The 23,115-nt window shown below is 43.9% G+C and overlaps 1 protein-coding gene across 8 annotated transcripts in view; it reads right to left on the minus strand.

Annotated features, from left to right (window-relative positions):
* Nucleotides 1–23,115, minus strand: part of ATE1 (arginyltransferase 1) — a 781,290-nt gene that overhangs the window by 742,711 nt on the left and 15,464 nt on the right. For all 8 annotated transcript variants that reach the window (XM_069611961.1, XM_069611962.1, XM_069611960.1 and 5 more), the window contains exon 2: nt 13,064–13,127. In XM_069611961.1, coding sequence (XP_069468062.1) covers nt 13,064–13,127 — 64 coding nt within the window. The remainder of the gene's footprint in view (nt 1–13,063; nt 13,128–23,115) is intronic.

Genomic DNA, 23,115 nt, shown 5'->3' on the forward strand with positions numbered 1-23,115 from the left:
GAAGGTGATTTTTTGGTATGGGACGGAACTAAACTTGTATGGGGATAGTATACCACACCATCCAATGCTGTCATCTCGAAAAATGAAGGGCTACATGGGGAAATGCAAAACAACACAGTGTCTCCGCCAAAAATATCTAATTACAATGCCCGCAGTTTAAATGATCGAAACCCCTCCGCCATATCCTGGTTGTATAAAACCCCCACCAGCCAGCCTGCCCCCATAGCCAAAAACACACTGTCAGATAAAGGAAGAAAATGAAAAAATGACAGCAACGCATGAAATATTATATGATGATTGGGCAAAGGGGGGCGGGAAGGAGAAAGGGGCGCCCACTTTGTCCATCGCCCATGAAGCCGGGAAGTACATTAGGAACAGAAATAACAGACGAAAAAGGGAGGCGGGGAGGAGGAAGTATGATGAGTATTATGGGTTAGGGCTAGATAAAATGGAAGACCCGCGACACCCCCACCAGACAAATAAATGGTATGCGGATATGAGTGCAACAGCTAAACAAACAACAAATGAGAGCTGTTATGTCTGCTCCCTCATTCCCCATGCTTCAGGCACGCCCAAAGTATTGTTACCCAAAGAGTTGCCTATTGTAGATGCCCAATGTCTCCTTCATCTCACGTTGTGCAGAATTAAAAATACCTTCCAGGCACATGAAGTTACTTTTAGAATGCTGCAGAACGAGAAAACCTGCTATCCAAAGACAGTAGGAGTGGTATGTCTGGAAGAACCATTTTTTATAATACAAGGGACACTTTTTTCAGACAACAAGTGGAAGGACGAAGAAGTAATGTGTAAGGCTGAAGCGCTGAGGGGTGTGGCACCAGAGAAATTGCAATGAATAGAAGAAACGTGCACACCAGTATGGAAGGAACACATTTCAAAACTAACTTGTGTAACAGCCATTGAAAAGCCCTTGAAGCTGCAGAAAGAAATAGACTATGAACTGTGTTTTAAAGGAGAGGGGAAAGCCTCCATGGGGACAAACAAGAACTGTAACAAGACCCTCACCATCCCAGATTTAAGAAAAGGGACAGCGGCCCTGATGGACACGTATTGGGTATGTGGCAACCAGGCATACCTGCACCTCCCACAATCATGGAGTGGCAGCTGCTCGATGGACACTCTGCACTCAGCACTAATGGTAATCCCGGAAAGCCACATTGATGGAAGCAAAAGGACGCGAGAAAACACTCAACAGAGTGTGGCCCAGCCAACTGCAGAGTCACAAATCTATGTCCTGTCTTCCGGGAACAAGGAAGAGGTGCTGTCCCGAAACAGACGAGCATCGAACTACATACCAAAGGCATTGTCAGAGTTGCTGGCACAGATCCCAGACAGGTATCGATTATTTAGCTCTGCAGAAACATTCTTCGCCTCACTCATCCCAAGTATCCAGGCACGAGCAAACGCAAAATGGCTCCAGATAACACGTTGGGAGCTGATCCAGCTGGCAAATGACACTGAAGAAGGGTTCAACGTAATAAAAGTGGAACTAAGAGCATTACGGCTGATGACCATGCAAAACAGGTATGTCTTGGACCTGTTGACAGCGATGGATGGAGGTGTTTGCCGAAAAATCGGAAGTGCCTGCTGCACTTTCGTACCTTCCGAAAGACGCAGACAACGGCTTCCTGTCCCATGTGATCGAAGCAGTACATAACCTAGGAGAAAGAATGAGAATGGAAGGTGGAGCGGAAGAAAGAATGACGGTGAAATTTTTGATGCCAGCTGTGGTGTTCCTCCTCTTTATTTTTTGCCTGTGCCAGGTGGGTCTTCGATGTTGTGCTAACGCAGTATCGAATGGTGCAATGATGATGGTGACAATGGGCAACACCCGTGGTACAATACAAGCCATGCAGGAAGTGCAGGTACAAACAGGAACTGATGACACCCCAAGATATTAGCTAGTGCCTAAGTATCACGACAAGGACATAGTAGATAAACTGTGGCATACTACCATTAGAGAGCCCCGTATACTAGAATGGTACAAGGAGGTATGGGTAGATTTGAAAGGAGAGAGCGGATGTATATACCTGACCTGTACCCCAGATGAGTATGCTAGGAGAGGTGAGAGCTTAAGGGGGGTGTGCAGAGCATGGATGCCCATAAAAGGCACACCTGCATGGGATGACGCAATAATTGACGAGGAAGAGTGCAGGAGATTGGAGGATTTAAAGAATTTGTTACTTAAGTAACGAAAGGGGGGGAAATGTAGGGGAGGATTGGTCCAAAAGACCCCCCCTCGCCTACATCCCCTCCCCCGGTGAGGGCCATGGCTCATCAGGCGTCCCCTCCTTACCACCAGGGCCCAGGTGGTGGATGGCTCACCTGCTGAAGACATTGCCCACACATATTGAATTTAGCTAGGCCTCAGAAACCATTTAGTCTAATAAAGATGGTGTGAGCTCGGCGCACTGCAGCGCGGCCCCCACCTTTGGAGAGTTTCAATTATCCCTGTGGCCGCGGCTCCCTGGCAGATCCGCTGTGAGCCCGTTCCCACGAACAAGACGGACATGAGCTACTGTAAGATACCAACACTGTAACACTTCACCTTCCGCAGTGTATCGCTGCTCCCAGCATGACCCGGCCAGCAGAGCCTGGGTGGGAAGAGAATTGTAAAATGGCCCTCAGATAAAAGCAAAAGTTCCCAAATACTAATGACAAAACTACCTGCGATGGATGCATTTTCTCCACAAACCTCTTTGACTAAAAATTCTGTAAAATGTATAGATATGGCAGAATGCATGTTCATATGGCATTAGCAATGAAGCACCCGCACCACTGCAGTTATGTACAAATAGTAAAAGCGTCCCGGGGGATTATTTGTTATGCATATCATTGAAAGGTTTACACCCCACGGTCCCGCGCCATAACCGAACTAATGCTGCTAGAGTGCAGAAAAAGACAAATGCAACCATATTGAGGGCTCATGTAGAGGGTGCACGAAAATGCACCCTTCATGTGTGTATGTCCAAGCCCCTTATGTGCCACTACCGTCACGTACAGTAGCGAGTCGTGTTCTATGCACTCCACCAACCTCACTACCTCACTTACTGCAAATGTATATGCATATAACAAAATGTTGTAGTTGTTAAAACATAGTGTACAAATGATGTGCTCGGACTGGCTATATTTGAGAGGCATTAGCAAAGTTAAAATGTAAGCTTTGGAATGATTCAATGAGTGTTGTATAGTATTTGAATGTTTATGATGCTTTCACCTAAAATCGGCAACACACGAGGAAGATACCTTTGTGAATATATGCAAGGCCATTCCCCCTCCCTCCCTGCAAAGCCTGCCAGACGAGAGAGCAGAGGCCCGCGCCGCGCTGCTCCACCTCCCCCAACTAGGCTGGAGCCGCTTCAAAGATTTGTAGTTCCCTCTGCAGCACCCAAGGCCACGGCCCACCACCTGCATTATTTACAGCCCAGCAGTAAACCTCCGCCTGAATACACAAATCCAGAGGCGCCCTCTCTTTAACCCCACAACCCACCGGATCACCTTAGGTTAATGGCCCCTGTAAAATTAGGACACCCAATATTATGGCAACATTACAGCAACACATTCATAACGACTTCTAACAAGACAGGAGGACATGTACCGCCTGTCCCATGCCCTAAGACCCAGCCCCACGACCTATGGTACCCGGTCAACAGGACACTGGTAACCATGTACTGATGAATCGCCATCAAACCCCTCTGGGTGCATTCCTCCTGTGTTGCATTAACCTGTAGAATAACCTATTGGAAGATTTGCTAAAGAAGATAATATTGCAAATGACTGAATGACTGCGGTGTGCATGGCCTAGGGCAAAGTCGTCAGGAAAAGACATTCATCTCTGACACTGGCCACAGTGGCACAACACCACCGCCCGGATGAACCCAGCTGACCCGCCAAGCCCAGCCCATCCCACGAGGCTGACCAGTGACGTCCTCCAGCCAAGACCAACCACATTACTGCAGCACCTATAGCTAGTCGTCGCCACCCAATACCATTGAACTTGTGCCCCCTATAGTGTGTAGGTTTTTATGACGTTTTTTGTAAATATATACGCCTGTCTTTGCGATTGTCAGACAGAGCGCTCTGAGTTTGCAGAGTTCTTTGCATGCCCTATTCTGATTGATAAACTCCCATTTACGCTCACCCGCACTTTGTCTTGGACTTATTCCCATTCTGGGAGAGTCCATCATGGTCTCTCATTGCGGGGAGGATCGTGCTGGTTGGGGACGCTTGCCTTCACCTGCTATGATCTTTTATAAACATAAAAATTGTACCTATACTGACTTACGGCGCTGAAACGAGAAATGTTATATCTGAACAAAGGTGGCTAAGAATGGAAGGTCATTTTTGGAAAGCTATATGTGGTTTACCTAGAACAGTTTCTATGTGTCTGGTTCGACATGAGTTAGGGTTGATATCCCCGAGTGCCATGTATTCATGGAAAATTCTTTCTTTGTAAAGAAAATATTTGATGGTGACAGACAAACTGCATAATGTATACAATGGGGTAATACATGTTGGAATCTGATAACAAAAAGATTAACTGGCGTAAATCCACTGAGGTAATAATGGACAAAATAGGGGTCGACAATGATCTTATTGTTACTAACCCTCAGAGCTAAAAAAATAAAAATAAAATGGTGGCTCATGGACTGGATCAATACTAGAAACGCATGCATGAAATTGAAAATATTTACTAACCAACCTTACTGTACCAAAGAATTTAACAAAGCAAAACAGTACCTGTTATTGTTTCCAGATCCCAAATCCAGATTGTCATTCATGAGAATTAGACTCAATATCTGTGCTACTAATGAAGTACAGTGCATGAGAAAATTATCTGATAATAACTGTAGATTTTGTCAACAAAGGGGAGAAACAGAGACACTGAAGCATCTGATAGCGGTATGTCAAGCTTTGTATGAGGAAAGATCATACTATTTTAAGCATTTGTTTAAAGGACGTCTTATGACAGATCTAGAAATTCTTTGGACTGAGTTATATGACAGTCAAAGTTCTAAAATGAATATAGCGATGATCATGTTTTCTCAAACACTGCACATTGAGGAATAATGCCTAGTGATTGATTTCCTACATTTATTACATTTTTGCAATTGAAATAATCATTGAAAGATTTTTTTACTTAAAGGAAAGAAACCATATGTCTATTTTTAGCTGTATAATCATTTTTGGGAAATTAGTGAAAGAATGTAAACAGACTATTTAGGGTGTGATGAAATAGTTTGTAGTAAGAATTTCAGAGATATTATATGTAACATCTGCTAACTTGAAAGTTGTTAACTGTTTTATGTTTCTCTGTTGGGTTTTGTAATTAAGTACTGTATAGCATGTTTCGTTTTATTATCTTTATTAACTTTGAAAGGCTGTTTTTCAGCCATATCAAATAAATAAAATAAAAAATACTTAGTTTGCTTCTCTTCCAGGTTTACATAATTGAAACGGGATAGCCGTCCCCAACCTTCTTACTTCCAGATTCACTTTGCTTTACTGTCCAAGACTTTCAAAACTATATGGCTTTGCTTTAATCCCACACATGACCACTATGACACCGCTGCATTCTGGTACTTGTATTTCTTAAGATCAATTCCTTTTACTTTACATTCCATTCTTTTTCAAACAAGCCTTCGTGGGGATTCTATTCACTTTCCTCTACCTATTGATTTAACTGTTTTGGCTTTTAGTTTTGTTTGCTTTTCAGTGTTCACATCACTTCCCTTCACTTCAGGGACTCAGTTTTCATTTTACAGAGACTTCTGATATCGTGTTCAATCACACGGGGTCACTGAGTTACTTTGGCTCTTATTACCTTTCATGTATCACTTTCTTGCATGCCTCATGGTTCAGCCTGGATCCCCCTCAGCCTGGCTCAAATCTCAGATTCCCCCCACACCCGGGCTAAGATCCTCTTAACGGTTCATAGTGACTTTTTCGAATGGCTTATTTTCAAATGGCATTTTCCCGAAAACATTTTGCGAAAAACAAAAAAAAAAAAATATATATATATATATGAAGAAAAAAACCAATTCCCAGATCCTGGATGGAACCGGGAAAAAAGGTCGGCGGAAATGCACTCCCAAGAACAGTAGAGAAGGCCTAATAGCTCTCTACAAAGAGGTAAAAACACTCCAATGTTAGTCCAAACTGACAATGCTTTATTCTTAATGTCAGCATGATAAGGAAAAAAGACCAGAAAACGACGCGTTTCACGGTGCACAGACCGCTTGATCACGTTAGAAAGTGCAAACATAAACAAGGTGACTTTAAAAAGGGTACTTAATCTCTTTGATCTCTGTATCAGATAGAATGTATCCCTTTCATAGGCTGTGCTTGAATTGCATTTCGGTGGCAGACATCTTTGAATGTATAAAGAAGCTTGGTAATTACCACAATGTTTGAGCACATGTCAGATGCTACTTAGTGTATAAATCCACTTTCTCAGCGATATTACATACATTATTAACACTTGCTCAATCGTTAAACCAAAATGAATTGAACATCTCACATATTATAAATAACATAACCACATGGATAATTAGCGCTTAGTGCGTTATGTTCCAAATGGGAGAATAAACATATTTAGAGCATGTTAAAACCCAAAATGCATATAATAGTTCTCATTTCGCTTACATAACTATTGGTAGCAGCCTCGAAAAATATAGGCTCATTTAACACCCCGTGTATGTGTGTTCATTGGCTTTCGATAAAGGTATCTCCAGATCATGCATCCGCCTTTTGCAATCTAATGCGGAATTATAATCTTCACGCATAACCCATTATTATATTTAATTAAGGGCAAAGAAATGAACTAAGAATGTTACATGCAATCCTCAATTGAACTTATACTGTGTGACTAAATTGAACATACGAGTTGGGTATACTGCCCTATGCAAAATTATAGGACTGCACCAACCCTAATATATGGTACCTAGTGAACTAGTCCTGGTCTCTAAAGTGCTGATTACCTTTTTGCTGTAAAGTGCCTAGTGCATGTTTTGCATAAAGTGCAAAGTGCCTAATATAAAGTGCATAGTGCCTGTAAACATTCGACTTGTGCAAAATGGCAAAAAGATAGTTACAATATACACAATAAACCAGAAATTCAATCTTTAAAAATAGTTCACACAGCCAACATAGTGGAAAGCAACATTCTTGCACAGCATGTAATAATTGTGGATCTAAAATTCAAAATATCATTTGTTAGATGCGGAAGAAATATATAAAAAGGCAGGAAAAGAGAGGGGATAGTAAGACAGAGACAGGATAATGGATACCCAATTATGTATGTAACCTTGGCGCACTTACATGAAACAAAATTAGAAAAAGATGTGATGAGGAACAAATACATCACAATTCTAAAAACAGAAATATATCCTCTGCTGTGCTAGGAGTAGGGGAAAGAAATACATACTCAGGTGAGCCCTGTAGAATAATCTATATACTTAACCCAAAAAGGGGGTAACCCCTAGATTAAAGCAGTGCGGATTCAAACATGACCTCAAACCCAGAGGGGAAACACAGTGACCACTGGCATGTGCATTACATACCTATAATTAACAAAGAAGAGAAACAGAAATATAGAATTACAGAATCCAAATGCAGATCTAATGGAAAGGCAAGTAAAGAATGCACTACAAAGATGAATAAAGCTAACTGTAGAAAGTCAATCAAAAGGATGGAGTCTGTAACCTGCAAGAATCATGTGATAATACCAAATAAGGATACCTTATAAAAATACCTTATAAGAGATATCTCTTAAAAAATACCACATGAAAAATACCATATATGAATAGCGCACATCAACTTTTGTACATCTGGTTGTGAGACCTCGGACAGCTTGTGGATCTCAAACTGTTTGTATACTAATGAGTCTCAAGAAATATACATGCCATCTCGCATATGAAATATGTGATAAATATAGAACGTAAGTTTAGAAGGCACTCTCATAGCAGCTGGTATAAAAAAAGAGAGAAAGGGTGGAAGAGGAAAATGCAAATGAAAATGAAGGTTTGCGAGATAAAGATAAGACAGAATGGAAAGTTTTATCACTTATACATGCCAGAAAAGGAAGAACAACAATATAAGGCTTAATGACATCGTTTAGGGGAAATAGGTATTATCATTAGGTCCCTAAAAAAGTATAAAGTTCTTCATCCAAATTATGGCCTCTTGGTATTTTTTTTTTTTTAAATGTGGGGGGGTTTCCCCCCCAAACCCCTGTATTTTTTTTTACACTTTTGTTTACTAATGAAACCGAAAAAAAAGACATATACATACATTTTAAAAAAAATACATTCGAAAAAAAATATTTTGGCAAAATGTTTGACGAAATTGCGTTTCGAAAATAAGTATTCGAAAATATGACCGGATACCCCTCTTAACACAATGATCAATTAGTCTCCCTCCGCTGGGCTCAGACCAATTTCAATTCATCTCGAACTTGCTTTACAAAAAGCGGTCAACTGATCTCCCTCTGCCGGGCTCGGACCAACTTCATTTACAAAGTTTTAAAGTCTTTGGACTTCATGTCCCAGAATGCACTTTCCGTCAACTTTCACCTTCCTTTTTGGGTTTGGGCCACTTACCCTATTTACTTGGTGCCTTCCCTCACACGCTCCTCACCTGCTCGCCATAGTCTCTCGCACCCTCTCTTTTGATCAGACTCACTGGGCAGCGTTGCAAGGTCAGCGGCTTCGTCCTTTGGTGTGGGGATGAGATCAGGGTCTCACCACCTGCCCCTCTACATCCTTAAGGTTGGCACTGGCCCGAAGGGAACAAGCAATTGTCTGGACCTCAACAGCAAGGTCCTGGCGGCCTGCATCCAACATCTAAGGAGGCACGGCTCCTGTGACACACTGCAGCCCTTCCTTCTCACTAGCGCAGCACCGCCGCATGCTGTCCTCCTCTGGATTCACGTGACAGCTTGTAGCCTCTTGGTTTCTCAGCTCCAGACAATCTTCCCAGCTTGTTTTAGGTATTTGGGATCTGATGAGGGATCCTCTGCCAGTCTCATCCTTCCAGCCTCCCACTTGCTTTCCAAACTGCATCTAACCTTTCTCTCTCAGCAGCCTCCATTTATACACCTGTGTGAGGTTAATGGGCAACAGGTGGGTGATTAGGGTTGGGTGTGACCGACCTTGCACAACTTCATTAAGGGGACAGCCTGTTGCAGTCCCGTCTTCTGTGTCTTAGTGGGGTTTTCACTGGTAATCCTCACCCCTCCGGGTTGCCTCCTCTTCTTCTCCGTATTATGCGAAAATGGGGGAGGGTCAGATGTTGGGCGTTGGAAAATACACCAAAAAGACAGAGGTGTTGTGGATAATGCATGAGGGGGGGGGAATACTGTGTCTAGTCTAGGGTTTTCCCATGAGAATGACCCGGACTCCACTTCCCGGGTGATCCTCCCGCACTAGTCCACCCCCAGGGTCTGGATCCAAAGGCGATGGCCATGCCCTGGCCACCCGAATAGAGGATTCTCTGTGTACAAATGGGAGAATACCCCTAGGTTTCTCACAGGTGTACCAATCAAAAAAATGGTAATGACCCAGGATGTCACAGATGTAGCCCTACATACAGAGCCACCAGGACAAAGAGCTGGCAGGTCAAAGGCACACACAAGTCAGACAAACAAAATGTGCTTTCCGCTGATCAGAGATAGGAAGATTTGTTTTCCACAGGCAAGATTCGAAATAACTGAAAACTTTTAATTTGTACATAATTATATGATGCACAACTGCAAGAGTAGAAGGGATAGAATTTCACCAAGTTCATGGAGCTTGTTTTTCATTTTTGAAAAGTTAGAATTGAAGTTTCTGGATTTTGGCCAGAATTAGCAAACATGGGAAGCTTTTAATTGGTACCCAGTCAATTTATCGAAAACATTACTGAGTGGTACATTTCACCGCAGATTATAACACAAAAAAACAATGAAAACATTAAATAAATATATACAGGGTTGTGGGGTCAAAATGGGTCAGGATGGGGTTGGTGTGGCGTAATAAGGGCGGAAAATCAGGGGTTGGGGGGGGGGGGTAGGGGCTCATCCACATTTAAAAAAAAACAAAACCAAAACAAAACTTTTTCTGTGTTTTGGCCGCAATGAAATGTACCACTCTGTAATGTCCGTCAGTAAAATCACATATAATCTTTTAAATGACATTATCGAGATGTTTTAGATTTGCTGGCTAAAAGAAAACAGCATATAGAGGTTCTATAAATATCAGCAATAGTAATGCTTGAGTGCAGACTCCCCATTAAGGCTTTTGATTCATGCTGTTATTCACAGGATACAGAGGAAAATTGCATGTATATCAAGCTAGCCAAGCAAAATACTGTCAAAGAATTGGGCGTGGGGTGTAGAGTGTTAGGTTCATGCTCGGGAGTCCATGTAATTGAATTAGAAGAAATCATGAGCATGCCAACCTACAATAAAGAAGGGTCATTAAGTATATACAGCGCATACAGGCACAATTACTGTAGTTAAATAATGCTGCTAAAATGAATACCTAACTAACTAAAAAGGTTTTTATATAGTGCACACTCACCCAAAGGCCTCTGGGCGGTCACAAAGAAAAACAACATGCATGACAAATAGGCTCAGAGGGGGAGAGAAGAGAGTCGCTTAGAGCAGCTAGCAGAATCCTTGGGAGAGTGGCTGAGGTTAACAGGTGCCAGTGACTGACTTTAGGCATCAAAGAGGAATGTCTTAAGGCACTTTCTAAACTGTTTCAGATATAATGGAAGCATGTTCCAGTTTTTTGGGGCCCAGACATCGAAACTTGCTTCACCTAGTTTATTCAGGAAGGTTCGTGGTTGAAGTAGTATCTGACTATTGGAGGGCAATATGTGCTTGGGGATGTCCGTTTTGATCCTTGATTTCAGGTATTCTGGGGCTTTATCTGAAAGACATTTGAAAACCATCACTAGCCCTTTAAATTTCAGCCTTTGTTCAATAGAGAGCCAGTGTAGTTTTTTTTTTTCGATGGTCGGTAATGTGGGATTGACGGTGCAGTCCACAAACCGCTCGAACGGCTCCATTTTGTATTGTTTGAAGACTTCTGATGCTCCCTTTAGAGGTACCCCCATTAGGAGGCTATTGCTGTAGTCTAGTTTAGTGTTAACTATTGCAGCTGCAATAGACGCTCTGTTAGCTTCTGACAGATATGGACGTATTTGCCACAAAAAGGTGAGTAAAGAAGCTGCATGACGATTTAAGGTAGGAAACATGTTTCGGAAATGTTAGATAGGCATATAAAAAAAAAAAAAAATTATAAATGTTTAAAAAAAACACACCCAGAGTCTTCACATGATCAGAATACAGGGATGCTATTTCCACCTATTACAAAGGCCTTATAACATGGGTCCAGTTTTGTTTTTTATCCTATGAGGTGTACGGATGATTAGCAACTCCGTTTTTTTGTCATTAAGGGCAAGGGAGTTAAGAGTCATCCACTTCTGGATTGCCTCATAGATCTTATTTATGGCAGCTAGCTCATATTTATAGTCCCCCAGATAGTTTAATAACTATCTGGGTGTCATCGGCGTAGTTTGCAAACTAATACCTAGATTTTAACAGGTCACTAAGGCATTAGAGTAAGTAAGAGAGTAAGGGAGACAGGCAAGATCCCTCAGGGACAACGCATGTGACGGGAACTGTCATAGACTTAAAGGATTCTTTAGCAATGCAAGCACTCCTAGGGCCAAGAAATGATTTAAGCCATAGGACTGCTTCTGGGGAGCAGAAACCAATTTTCTGAAGTGTCTCTGCCAAGACAGCATGATCGACCAAATCGAACGCAGAAGAGAGGTCCAACAGAAGGAGAAGAGCAGAGTTTCCTTCCTCAATAGTTTCAGTTGTGCTGGCCTTTAAATACAAGAGTGCTGCCTCTGTACCATGATTAGTTCTGAAACCAGATTGCTCCTTAGCCAAGATGTTATTAGTTTCAACAAAGTTTTGTAGCTGTGTATAGGCCATCTTATCCAGTATTTTGAGTATAAATGGAACATTCGTAATAGGACAATAGTTCTCTGGCAACAGGGGGTATAGATTGTCCTTTAATAGTGGCGTAATCCATGCCTCCTTTATACTAGTAGGAACAATTGCATCGTCAAATGAATGATTAATGAGTTCTGTAACCCATGGTGTAAGAGTAGCAGCAAATTGCTTAAAGAGTGATGTGGGAAAGATATCCCCTGCCCTTACATGACGTAGGTTTAAGTCCTTCAATGATCACCAGCACCTCCTCTTCTGTCATTCTAGTGAATGAAAAAGGGTTTATCCCTTGATTTTGTACTCATAAGAACTCTAAGAGTAAGAGGCGATAAATGTGCAAGGATCCTGCAGCGTGGCTTTATTGAACTTTGCTCTCAGTTAGTGAATGATTCCAGGTGTGAAATTCCCCACAGTATATATTGGAAACAAAGTTTACAAATTGAGAGGGGTGAGAGGGAAGGATGGGGTTCTTTTTTTCCAATCAGCAGGATATAAGATTGTCCGGGTTTTACAAAAATCACGACAGCCAGAGGATAACCCAATGTATCGTATCATATATCATACTAGAGTAGAAGGCAGAGATCCACATCAAAGCTACATTTGAGTGGGACACTATGACTGCATGCTACAAACGGGGGCATCGTCTCATGAGAAGGCCAAGGCAGCTGAATGCTCATACAGCTTATGGAGCACAGAACCACCCCAACCCCTCAACCCCCGCCCCATAGTGGGAAGCACAGTAATGGGAAATGGAGCAAAGTAAGTGTTGACAAGAATAGAAGGTACACACAAATCTAGGCAGCAGGTCCGTTACCCATGTAGCATAAAAGGCCCCCAGCCCAATCCCTCCCCACGGCTCTCCTAGGAAAAGAAAAGCACACACACATTGCGGAACATAGTCCTCCCATCCAGACATCCAATGCCAGTCCCTTACAATCTGCAATTCTTAATGTCTCACATTCAGCGGATGATGCTCAGCGCCACAGCGGAGAAGATGCTTTGCTTGCACTAGAGCCCACGCCTGCATCCCCCTCTTACCGTCGCCAGCCACGGTCCACCAGGTCCTGATAATCCTGAACGGTCAACGAATGCGCCCACATGCCTGGAACATAAGAGAGGGGAGTAAGCATTCTTCCACAGAAGACAGGAACACACTGAGATCACATGTGTGCACTTCATTTTGACTGCTACCACAGAACGTGGCAGTGCAAGGTCAATGGCACGCAATCCAAAGACGCACTCAACTAGCATTGGCAAGACCAATAGTTTGGGCTTTTCTATAGCGACAGCGTTTTCTGTGCTGCCACATATCAACATCATAATCATTCTTGTGACAATCAGGTCTTGTGACATTCAGATTGTGCTTATATTATTATTTGAACAGGAAGTCACATCATAGGCCAGGTGTTCCCACTATTTGCCGAATATTATCATTACATGCCCAAGTGTTTTTTCCAGCTAAGCAATCATATGTGCCAGATATTACCATTACATGCCCAAGTACTGACACTATTTTCCAGCTAAGCCATTGTATGTGGCAGATGAACAAGTTACTTACCAACTGGTAACGTTCTTTTGATTGGATGTTCCAACGTATTCCTCATTTTAGATGTATTCCATCCAGCTTTGCTGCTCTTCGGAAATTTTTTCGGCAGAGGGCACCGATGTCGTCGAGTCAATGGTCCCTCGAAGGCCTCCATTGACGGTGACGTCATCTGGTATATAGGTAGCATGCGCGGCGCCCGTTGGCCCCAGTTCTGTTCTTTGATTTTGTACTGTGTAGATTGTGCCGGTAGACAGGTATCAGCCTTGCAAGAGTTGAGTTGGCAATAACCCGGAAAAATCTACAGAGGGGTAGGCTGGGAGGGCAATGAGTAATACGTTGGAGGAACCCAATCGAAAGAACGTTACCAGGTGGTAAGTAACTTGTTCTTCGAATGGATTGTGTCCTCCAACGTATTCCTCATCTTAGATAGACTCCCAAAGCAGTATGGACAATTTCTCTGGAGGAGGGGTTAGATTTTTCAATACCCTCAGATGGCTGAATATAGTACTGCTTTACCAGAATTCAGCTCCTTAGACTGGGAAGCATCCAGAATATAGAATTTTGAAAAGGTGTGCAGTGAAGACCAAGTTGCTGCTTCACAAATGGACCTTATTGGAACACCTCTTTGAAGGGCTGTCGAAGAGGCGATGCCTCTGGTGGAATGAGCCCTTAACCCTTCTGGTGGGTCTTTTTGTGCTAATCTGTAGCATTCTGAAATGCAAAGCACAATCCAGTGTGATATTGTCTGTTTTGTTACCGATTGACCCAATTTCCTTCCGGTGTAGCCGATAAACAGTTGGTTGTCCACTCTAAGCTTGGAAAGCCTAGAGATGTAAAAGCTTAAAGCTCTTCTCGGATCCAACCTGTGTAATCTTTCGTCCTCCTTAGTAGGATGAGGTGGAGGATAGAATGCGGGTAAAACAATTTTCTGACTTAAATGAAAATCAGATACCACTTTAGGTAAAAAGGAGGGTTTAACCCTCAACACAACTCTGTCCTTATGGAACACAGTATAAGGTGGCCCAGAAGACAGTGCCTGCAATTCGCTCACTCTTCTATCAGATGTTAAAGCAACTAGGAAAGGCAGTTTTCCATGTCGGTAATCTTAATGGACAAGTTTTCAAAGGCTCCAAAGGAGCACACATTAAGATATTTAGAACCAGATTGAGATCCCAAATTGGCACTTGGAATGGTTAAGGGGGAAACACATTAGTGAGTCCCTTTAAGAATTGCACTACCAAAGGAATTTTGAAATAGGGGCATTCTTCCGACGAGCGCTTGAAAATGGAAAGCGGTGCAAGATAACCTTTAATGGTACCAACATTTAAACCTCTATGCGTTAGGGACAGGAGGAAGGACAGTACTTCCGGAATAGAACATAGAAAAGGATCGACATTCTTTTCTCTGCACCAGTTGCAAAACTTCCTCCAACGGCAACGGTATAGAGATTTTGTTGCTGGCCTTCTTGCCAAAAGCAACACCTCCATGACGTCATCTGGAAGGTCCCAATCCTTGTAGCTCAGCCTTTCAGATTCCAAGCGTGAAGGTTGAGCGTTTTGACCTCTGGATGGAGAACCTGACCCTCCATTTGTGAGAGAAGGTCCTCTCTCTGAGGAAGACGTACTGGGGAACAGATGGACATGTCTAGAAGGTCCGAGTACCACGTTCTCCTGGCCCAATCCGGGGCAATTAGGATCATGCGGTTCCCGAACCGTCTCAGTCTCCGGATGACCTGAGGAATGATGGGAATCAGAGGGAATGCGTACAATAGTGGGAAATTCCACTGCACCACAAACGCATCTCCCAGGGCTCCTCTCGGGGGAAATTCCCTTGAGCAATACCTTTCGCACTTCCAGTTGATTCCGGTCGCAAATAGGTCTACTTGAGGGGTTCCCCAAAGGCGAAGATCTCTTGAATGACTTCCTGAGCCAGTTCCCACTCGTGGGACACTGTGCCCTGCCTGCTCAGAGCATCCGCCATCATATTCTCCTCCCCGGCTAGATGAACAGCCGTTAAGGAGATTCCTTCTTGAATTGCCCAATACCAGAGCTGCATTGCCTCTCTGCACAGAGGTAGTGACCGTACACCTCTTTTGTTTAGATAATGCATGGCCACTGTGTTGTCCGCCATTATCAGGAATTTTTTTTCCCCCCGACGGACAGCAGGAAAGCTTTCAGCGCTAGTCTGATGGCTTTCAGCTCCAGAAGGTTGATGTGTAGTTTGGACTCCGATGGAGACCAACGACCGCCGATTGTCAGATCGTTGGCATGAGCTCCCCACCACTTAGTGAGGCGTCTATGACTACTGTGAACTCCGGCCATGGTTGCCAAAAAAGTTCTTCTTTCAGGATATTCTCTGAACAAGTCCACCATAGAAGATCTTGTCGAACCTTGTTTGGAATCTGGAGAAGATCCAGTTCTCAGGTCGAATGACGGGACCACTGAGTCTTTAGAGCCCATTTAAGGGATCTCATGCTCAAACGTGCCTCCGGCACCAGAATGATGCAGGATGCCATGAGGCCGAGCAACCTTAAGAAGTCGTAGGCCTGGAGATTGAGCATTTTGGAATTAGGAAACCATCTGAAGAATATCTTGAGCCCTCGACTTGGGAGTCGAGCTCTTTCCCAAACATGTGTCTAATACAGCTCCTATGTACTGGAGCTGTTGGGAAGGTGTCATTTGAGACTTCTTGAAATTTAGGGAGAAGCACAGTCTGTGGAGGAAGTGGCAGGTGACTTTCAGATGATCCAGTGCTTGTTCGTCAGAACGTGCCCTGATCAACCAATCGTCCAGGTGGGGGTAGACTTGAATCCCCCCCTCTCCTGAGGTGCGCTGCCACCACTACCATTAACTTGGTGAAGACCCTCGGGCGGAGGTCAATCCGTGGCAGGACTCGAAACTGATAGTGTGAGTCGCCAACTATGAACCTCAGGTATTTTCTGTGCTTGATATGAATCGGCACATGAAAATAAGCATCCTGGAGGTCCAATGACACCAACCAGTCCTGAAGTTGAAGGGCCTGAAGGATCTGAGAAAGGGTAACCATCTTGTCCTTCCTGAGGAACTTGTTCAAGTTTCTTAAGTCCAAGATGGGTCTCAGTCCTCCGTCCTTTTTGGGGATCAAAAAATACGGGGATTAACATCCCTTGTTCTTCTCCGCTGCAGGTACTGGTCCTATAGCACCTTTCTCCAGAAGGGTTAGAATTTCCTGCTGTAGGAGCGGGTCTGAAAACTTCAAAGTGTGTCTCCCTGGTGGATTGCTTTGAGGTTGCATTAGAAAAGGAAGGCAGTAACCTTGGGCTATTATTTCTAGAGCCCAAACATCTGAAGTAATGTCTCGCCATTCTTGCAGATGCTGCGACAGCCTGCCTCCTACAGGTGTTTTGTGATGCAAGTCCTCAAAGTGGTTTTGTGGCGGTTGTTGCAGCCGCTGATGGCAAAGAGGCTGCAGCTGGAGATGGCTTTGCACGTTTTGCTCGTCCACCGCGAGTGGCCTTTCTCTGGCCCCTTTGACTGGCCATTTCTCTCGCCTTTCTATATGAGGAGTAGGAACGATAGGATCGTCCCCTCCACAATTGTCCTGGCGCACGAAAAGGCCGAGGTTGCATAATAGCAGCCCCTAAAGATTTGGCAGCTGCTTTTGAGGTCTGCAACCTCAAGGCTCTCGACAGCCTTGTTGCCAAAAAGGTGAGACCCGTCAAAGGGCATGTTCAGAAGGCGGTTCTGTACGTCCAGTGCGAAACCAGACTTCCGTAACCACGCAAATCTGCGCATTACCATGCTAGTGCCAATGGACCTGCTTACACTAGCCGCAGTGTCCTATCCAGATTGAAGGGATTCCTGCATGGCTGCCTTCCCATCTCCGACGATGGTTAGGAACCCTTCCCTTTCGTCCTCTTCTGGTATGTACGCCATTGCGATGCACTCCCACAGAGTATACGAAAACTTTGCCAAGGCACATGTGGAGTTGGCAGATTTTAAGGCCATACTCCCAGCTGAAAACACCTTCCGTGCCCAGCCATCCACACGCTCATCGTCCCTGTCTGGAGGGATAGAAGGGTACGCAAGTTTGTTGAAGCTGTGGCTGCCTGTATGAACAGATTCTCGGGAGTGGGATGTTTGGACAGATAGCCAGGGTCGCTACTGGCAGGGCAGTATTTTGAGGTGAGGGATTTATTCACCGGAGGAATAGAATCCAGAGTCTCCCAATTCTTGGCCACCCTATTTTTGCAGGGCTACAAGAAAGGGTAGTACAGGATCTTCAGTGGGACCATGGTCCAATACATCTGTCAATTCATCCTGGATGAATTGGGTTGATGGTCTAGCCCATCCTAAGTAATCTACTACCTTCGTCATTAGCTGATGGTATGATGAACTGGCATGCTCTCCTGGTTCTGGTTTACCAAAGTCATTTTCAGGAGATGTGTCAATGCCACTTGCATTATGTAATGATTCCACCAGATCCCTCATCCTGCTTTCCTCTGAAATCAGGCATTCTGGGACATTTGGGGTGCCATATTCTAGCCCAAAAGGTACATTCTCCTCACCAGATCTTTCCTGTTCCTCAAAAATTGAGGTCAGGAACTTGAAAAACTCCTTCGTAAGGAGAGGCTTGAAAACCTTCTCTGGAAGAGGAGGAGGAAGAGGTGTATCAAAGGGCTCTGAAGGCAGTACAGGTCTTGTAACTCTGTCTTTCCCTTTTTCTGGCTGGCCTGGCTTAGCTGGAGCCTTTGGCGCCGAGGGCTTCAGGGGGTCGACAAAGGCGTCGATGGTGTCGACGAAATAGTGGTCTTCAACGGAGCCGGCATCGAGGCGCTCTTCGAAGATTTGCCCTTTGAGGTGCGTTGGGTCTCGGACGGCGTCGGTGACCTCGAGCGGTCGACTCGAGCGGTCTTTTTCGCTCTGCGTCCTGGAAGGTTCTCTATCCTTCCTTTTTCTATCACCCGGGTTTGAGGGCGCGCGAGTGTCGGAGCGATGGCACTCCCGGCCGGCTTCCGAAGAAGGCACGGACCGAGGCTTCGCTTTCTCAAACACCTCGATCATTTTGACCCTGAATGCTTCCCACTCTTCGGAGGACGAATGTTTCGTGGGGCATTTCATCCTTTTTGGGGACCCGTCTGAGGACGAGGTGGAGGGGGACCTGTGGAGTCTCTTCGTCGAAGATGACGAGCGATGGGAATCGCTTCGGGACCTGGACCGATGCCTTTTGCGTCGAGGAGATTTCTCCTCACGGGACCTCGACTCGATGCTAGAGGCTTTACGACCTACCTATAGTTTTCCCCTCCTTTCTCGCAAGGCTTTCCACATCATCGCCTGACACTTCGTACAGGCCTCCATGTCGTGGCCTTCTCGGAGGCACCACAAACACTCTTGGTGCGGGTCTGTGATCGAATTTTAGAACCGCACGACTTGCACTTTTTGAAACCCGATCTCGGGGTCGTGGTCGATGACGAGGACATATTCGTTCTTTACTATTCTTTCACAGAACTCATGGCTGCCGAATCTCCGAAGCAACGTATACTGTGGAAAAACGGAACTGAGGCCAACGGGCGCCGCGTGTGCTACCTATATACCCGATGACGTTACCCTTGATGGAGGCCTTCGAGGGACCATCGACTCGACGACATCGACGCACAGGGCCCTCTGCCTAAATTGCTTTTTTAAGAGCAGCAAAGCTGGATGGAATACATCTAAGATGAGGAATACGCTGGAGGACACAATCCAAGTACTGACACTATTTCCTAGTTAAGCCAGCATATGTGTCAGATATTACCATTACATGCCCAAGTACTGACACTATTTCCAGCTAAGCCATCATATGTGCCAGATATTACCATAACATGCCCAAGTACTGACACTATTTCCAGCTAAGCAATCATATGTGCCAGATATTACCATTACATGCCCAAGTACTGACACTATTTCCAGCTAAGCAATCATATGTGCCAGATATTACCATTACAAGCCCAAGTTATATCACTATTTTTCAGCTAGCTAAATGTATGCTACAAAGAGACCCCAACGCTGCAGGAACTTGGGGATACATGCAACATACCAAATTAATGTTCGTACCGAGTTTAATAAAATGAACAGAAACATTCAATACAATAGCAAAGTCATTACAATAGCATGGGGCATACAATATACACATAGAAGAAATACAAATAGTTTTAATATGTTAAAAAGACAGGCAAACAGAGTGCAAAGTGACAGTGCATTTTAAACAATCAAACCATACTACATCTAATCATCACAAAAATAAACAACAGCATCATCTTTACGTGGTTTCACAATTATTAGTAATACCTCCACTTGTTCATTCTAGGCGGAACGGATCTAACACACAGGGGCCTGGAATATGGTCCCAATGGAAATTGGTTGACGTTATCATGAACGTTTCAGCGGATTATCTTTCAAAACGCCTTCTTCAGAACCGCTCCATATGTTGATGTTCCAGTTTGAACTTAAATTCACATGTAACGAGTCTTCATTTCATAATAATTCCCATTTTATTATTTCTTATTGGTTGTCAGCACCTAATGAAAATCAGTGCCAACTGTGGACAACGTCTACATCCGCAAATGGTGGGGAGAATGGACTTCACAAAATCTTCATTACCCCGTTGGGTATGTATCTTGACTCTTTGATACCACACAGTAATTTAAAATGATAGAACACACACAAGTTGCTTCTCACAGGCTCTCACTGGCAGACGTCAAGGTGCGCACTTCACACAACTCATTTGTCAGACCCAGTGGTGACCAATGGCGTAGCAATAAATGTGGTGCTCCGCATTCCCCCCTAACCCCCCCAAGCTCCTTAAAGCACAGGGCAAGCCACACCCCAGGCCGGCCCAGACCAACACTTGTACGCAATGTCCATGGGTTTATGCCGCTGCAGGGGCATGCACTACTGCAAGTGAAAAGTAAACAATTTTTAATCAAAGAAAGTTTCATGTAGCGTAGAAAGAAGGGGGCGATGTCTGGTCCACAATTATACCAGCCACCAGTGGTGGCTATCGAGTTGTTTTTTTGGAGGGTGTAAATGTGTAAATATTTGGCACAAGTATGCAATCACAACCGTTGCAGTGAGGGAGCCCAAACTATCGGAAATGGTTTTTGGAGGTCGGGGGGGGGGACGGGGGGGGACTCTTCTCCTCTCCTGAGAACATGTTTTGAATGATGGGTTAAAATTGTGCATTACACAGCACACTTTCTGTGAACATTTGGCTAAACGGCCAAAAATGTGGGTAAAAGGTCAATCGGTTTGTAGGGTAAATCATGAAATAAAAGTCCAATAGATGCAAGTCACCAAAAGTGCACAGGGCATTTCCCAATGCATTATCAGCCCGATACCCTTGGAATATATGCCAGTATAAAAAATATTGTCATGCTGGCTGTGCCCATACATTTCCATGCTGGCTCCACCAACATATGCTAGTATTCCCATATAAGATCATACTCATGTTCACTTTAAGATTTTTTTTATAGTATCATACTGACACTGGGCACAAATGTCTCTGTCAATGTATGCCAGTACTCCTATGTAAGAACATACTCGTGTTGGTTTGGCCATTAAAAGTGACATGTGACAATATGAAAACCTGTCCAAACTGGTTCCAATGTGAGCCAGTCTAGACCCATGAGAACACTTAACAATCTTGATTCATCATAGATGCTCAGTTAATAAAAAGTCATGCTACAGTAAAATAAATATACAGGCCGCTACGCCAAAACATCAGCCCAGCGAGGTAACACTACTTATCATGCTTGCTTTTTTAAAGATGCCGAGTAATAAATGTCATGCCACAGTAAGCAATGGCTAAAGTGACTGCACCAAAATGCCATCCTAGCCAGGTAATGACACACAGGAACTTGGCTCTGCCCGGAAATACCAGTAAAACATGCAAAGTCAATAAAGGATGATGAAAAAATGCTGCAGCTATACCCCGGTCTCCCAGGGCCTTACACACACACACACATGCATGCATCCCCTTTCACCTACCGTTCACTCACCCATACATCCCTTCACATTCATTCACTCTGCACTCACCACACAGGCACACACCCAACCCCCACCAAGAACAAACACACACTACCATGTGAATACTCATTCACTAAACAGTCACCCACTCACACACCTCTTACATCCATTCACTGCATTCTCTACACAGACACACACTCACCCACAAAATTCAAAAACACACCATCACTTTCATACCTATGCACCCACCAGTCACTCCCACCTTCTCTTGCATCCACTCATTGCATTCTCTATACAGGCACACGCCCACCTAGAACATTCAAACACAGACATCACATTCATACCTATTCACCCACCAGTCACTCCCACCTTCTCTTGCATCCACCCATTGCATTCTCTATACAGGCACACGCCCACCTAGAACATTCAAACACAGACATCACATTATTTCTCATTCACCCACCATTCACATACATACATACATCTGACACGCACTTCACGCATGCAAAATACACTTTTTTTAAAGCCTTCTTACCTTTTTCTTGAAGCTATGGTCCCTCCTTCTAGGCCACCCTAGGCTCATCTGTGCTGCTCACTAACAGAAACCAGGAAACTGTGAGAGCTTCCTGGTTCCTCTATGTGAGCTGCAATGAAGCCGAGGGAGACGGGGTTGGAGCTGAACGTGGCATGTGATGTGTCACATGTCTCAGTCAGCTCCAACAACCTAAGGATTGGGCTGGGGACCCACCAGACCTGGTGTGGCAGGACGCCACCACACCAGGAGCTTCTGTTTTTTTAATTTGGGTTCACAAAGGAGTCTGCAGGGGTTGCAACTGCGGCCCCCGGCAACCCCCAAATGACGTCCTGGCTAGAAGAAGCTCAACTTTATTTTGAACACTGTTTCTTTTGGTGCTGATAGCCCTACACATTGTATATCTTTAGCTGCGAGAGCAAGTATAGGTCAAGGACACAGATCATTGAGTTGAACGTAATGACAGATTATCCTTAGTTTCTTTAGGTAGGGAAATACCACCTTAGTTTAGAGCAAGTTAGGACTTACTCCATCTTGACAATTAAATAAATCCTTTTGTTAAGAAAAGTGAATCTGTGGTCGGTTTCTTGCTTCACAATACACTAAGAAAATATATAATTTCTTTTGATTAAGCACTATTTCTCTAACAAAATAAATTACTTTTTTTAATGTACTTATGTATTATTTAATTATTAATTGTAATATTGCTTGGTATGTATTATATCAATATTCTTCATGTACATTTTAAACTTTGATTTCAATTTACTTTATTTTGCCTCAAATCATGTGGCACGTGAATTGCATTATTCGGACGCCCCTCAGCATTATATATGAGTGCCCAAAACCTGTAAGTGGAATCCAAGACAATGAGGAGCAGATACAACAATTGGCCGTATGTTGGACTTAACAGATTCTGGGATTTTGTTTGACTACTTCTCCACGTAAAAGAAGCAAGATCCTTTACAAACTTTTTTTCTAGTAACATTAATTACATTAAAATACACCACATAATACATTTAAACTCTGAACA

This window comes from Ambystoma mexicanum, chromosome 8 (genome assembly GCF_040938575.1).
Source record: "Ambystoma mexicanum isolate Mex_15411 chromosome 8, UKY_AmexF1_1, whole genome shotgun sequence".
Lineage (NCBI taxonomy): Eukaryota > Metazoa > Chordata > Amphibia > Caudata > Ambystomatidae > Ambystoma > Ambystoma mexicanum.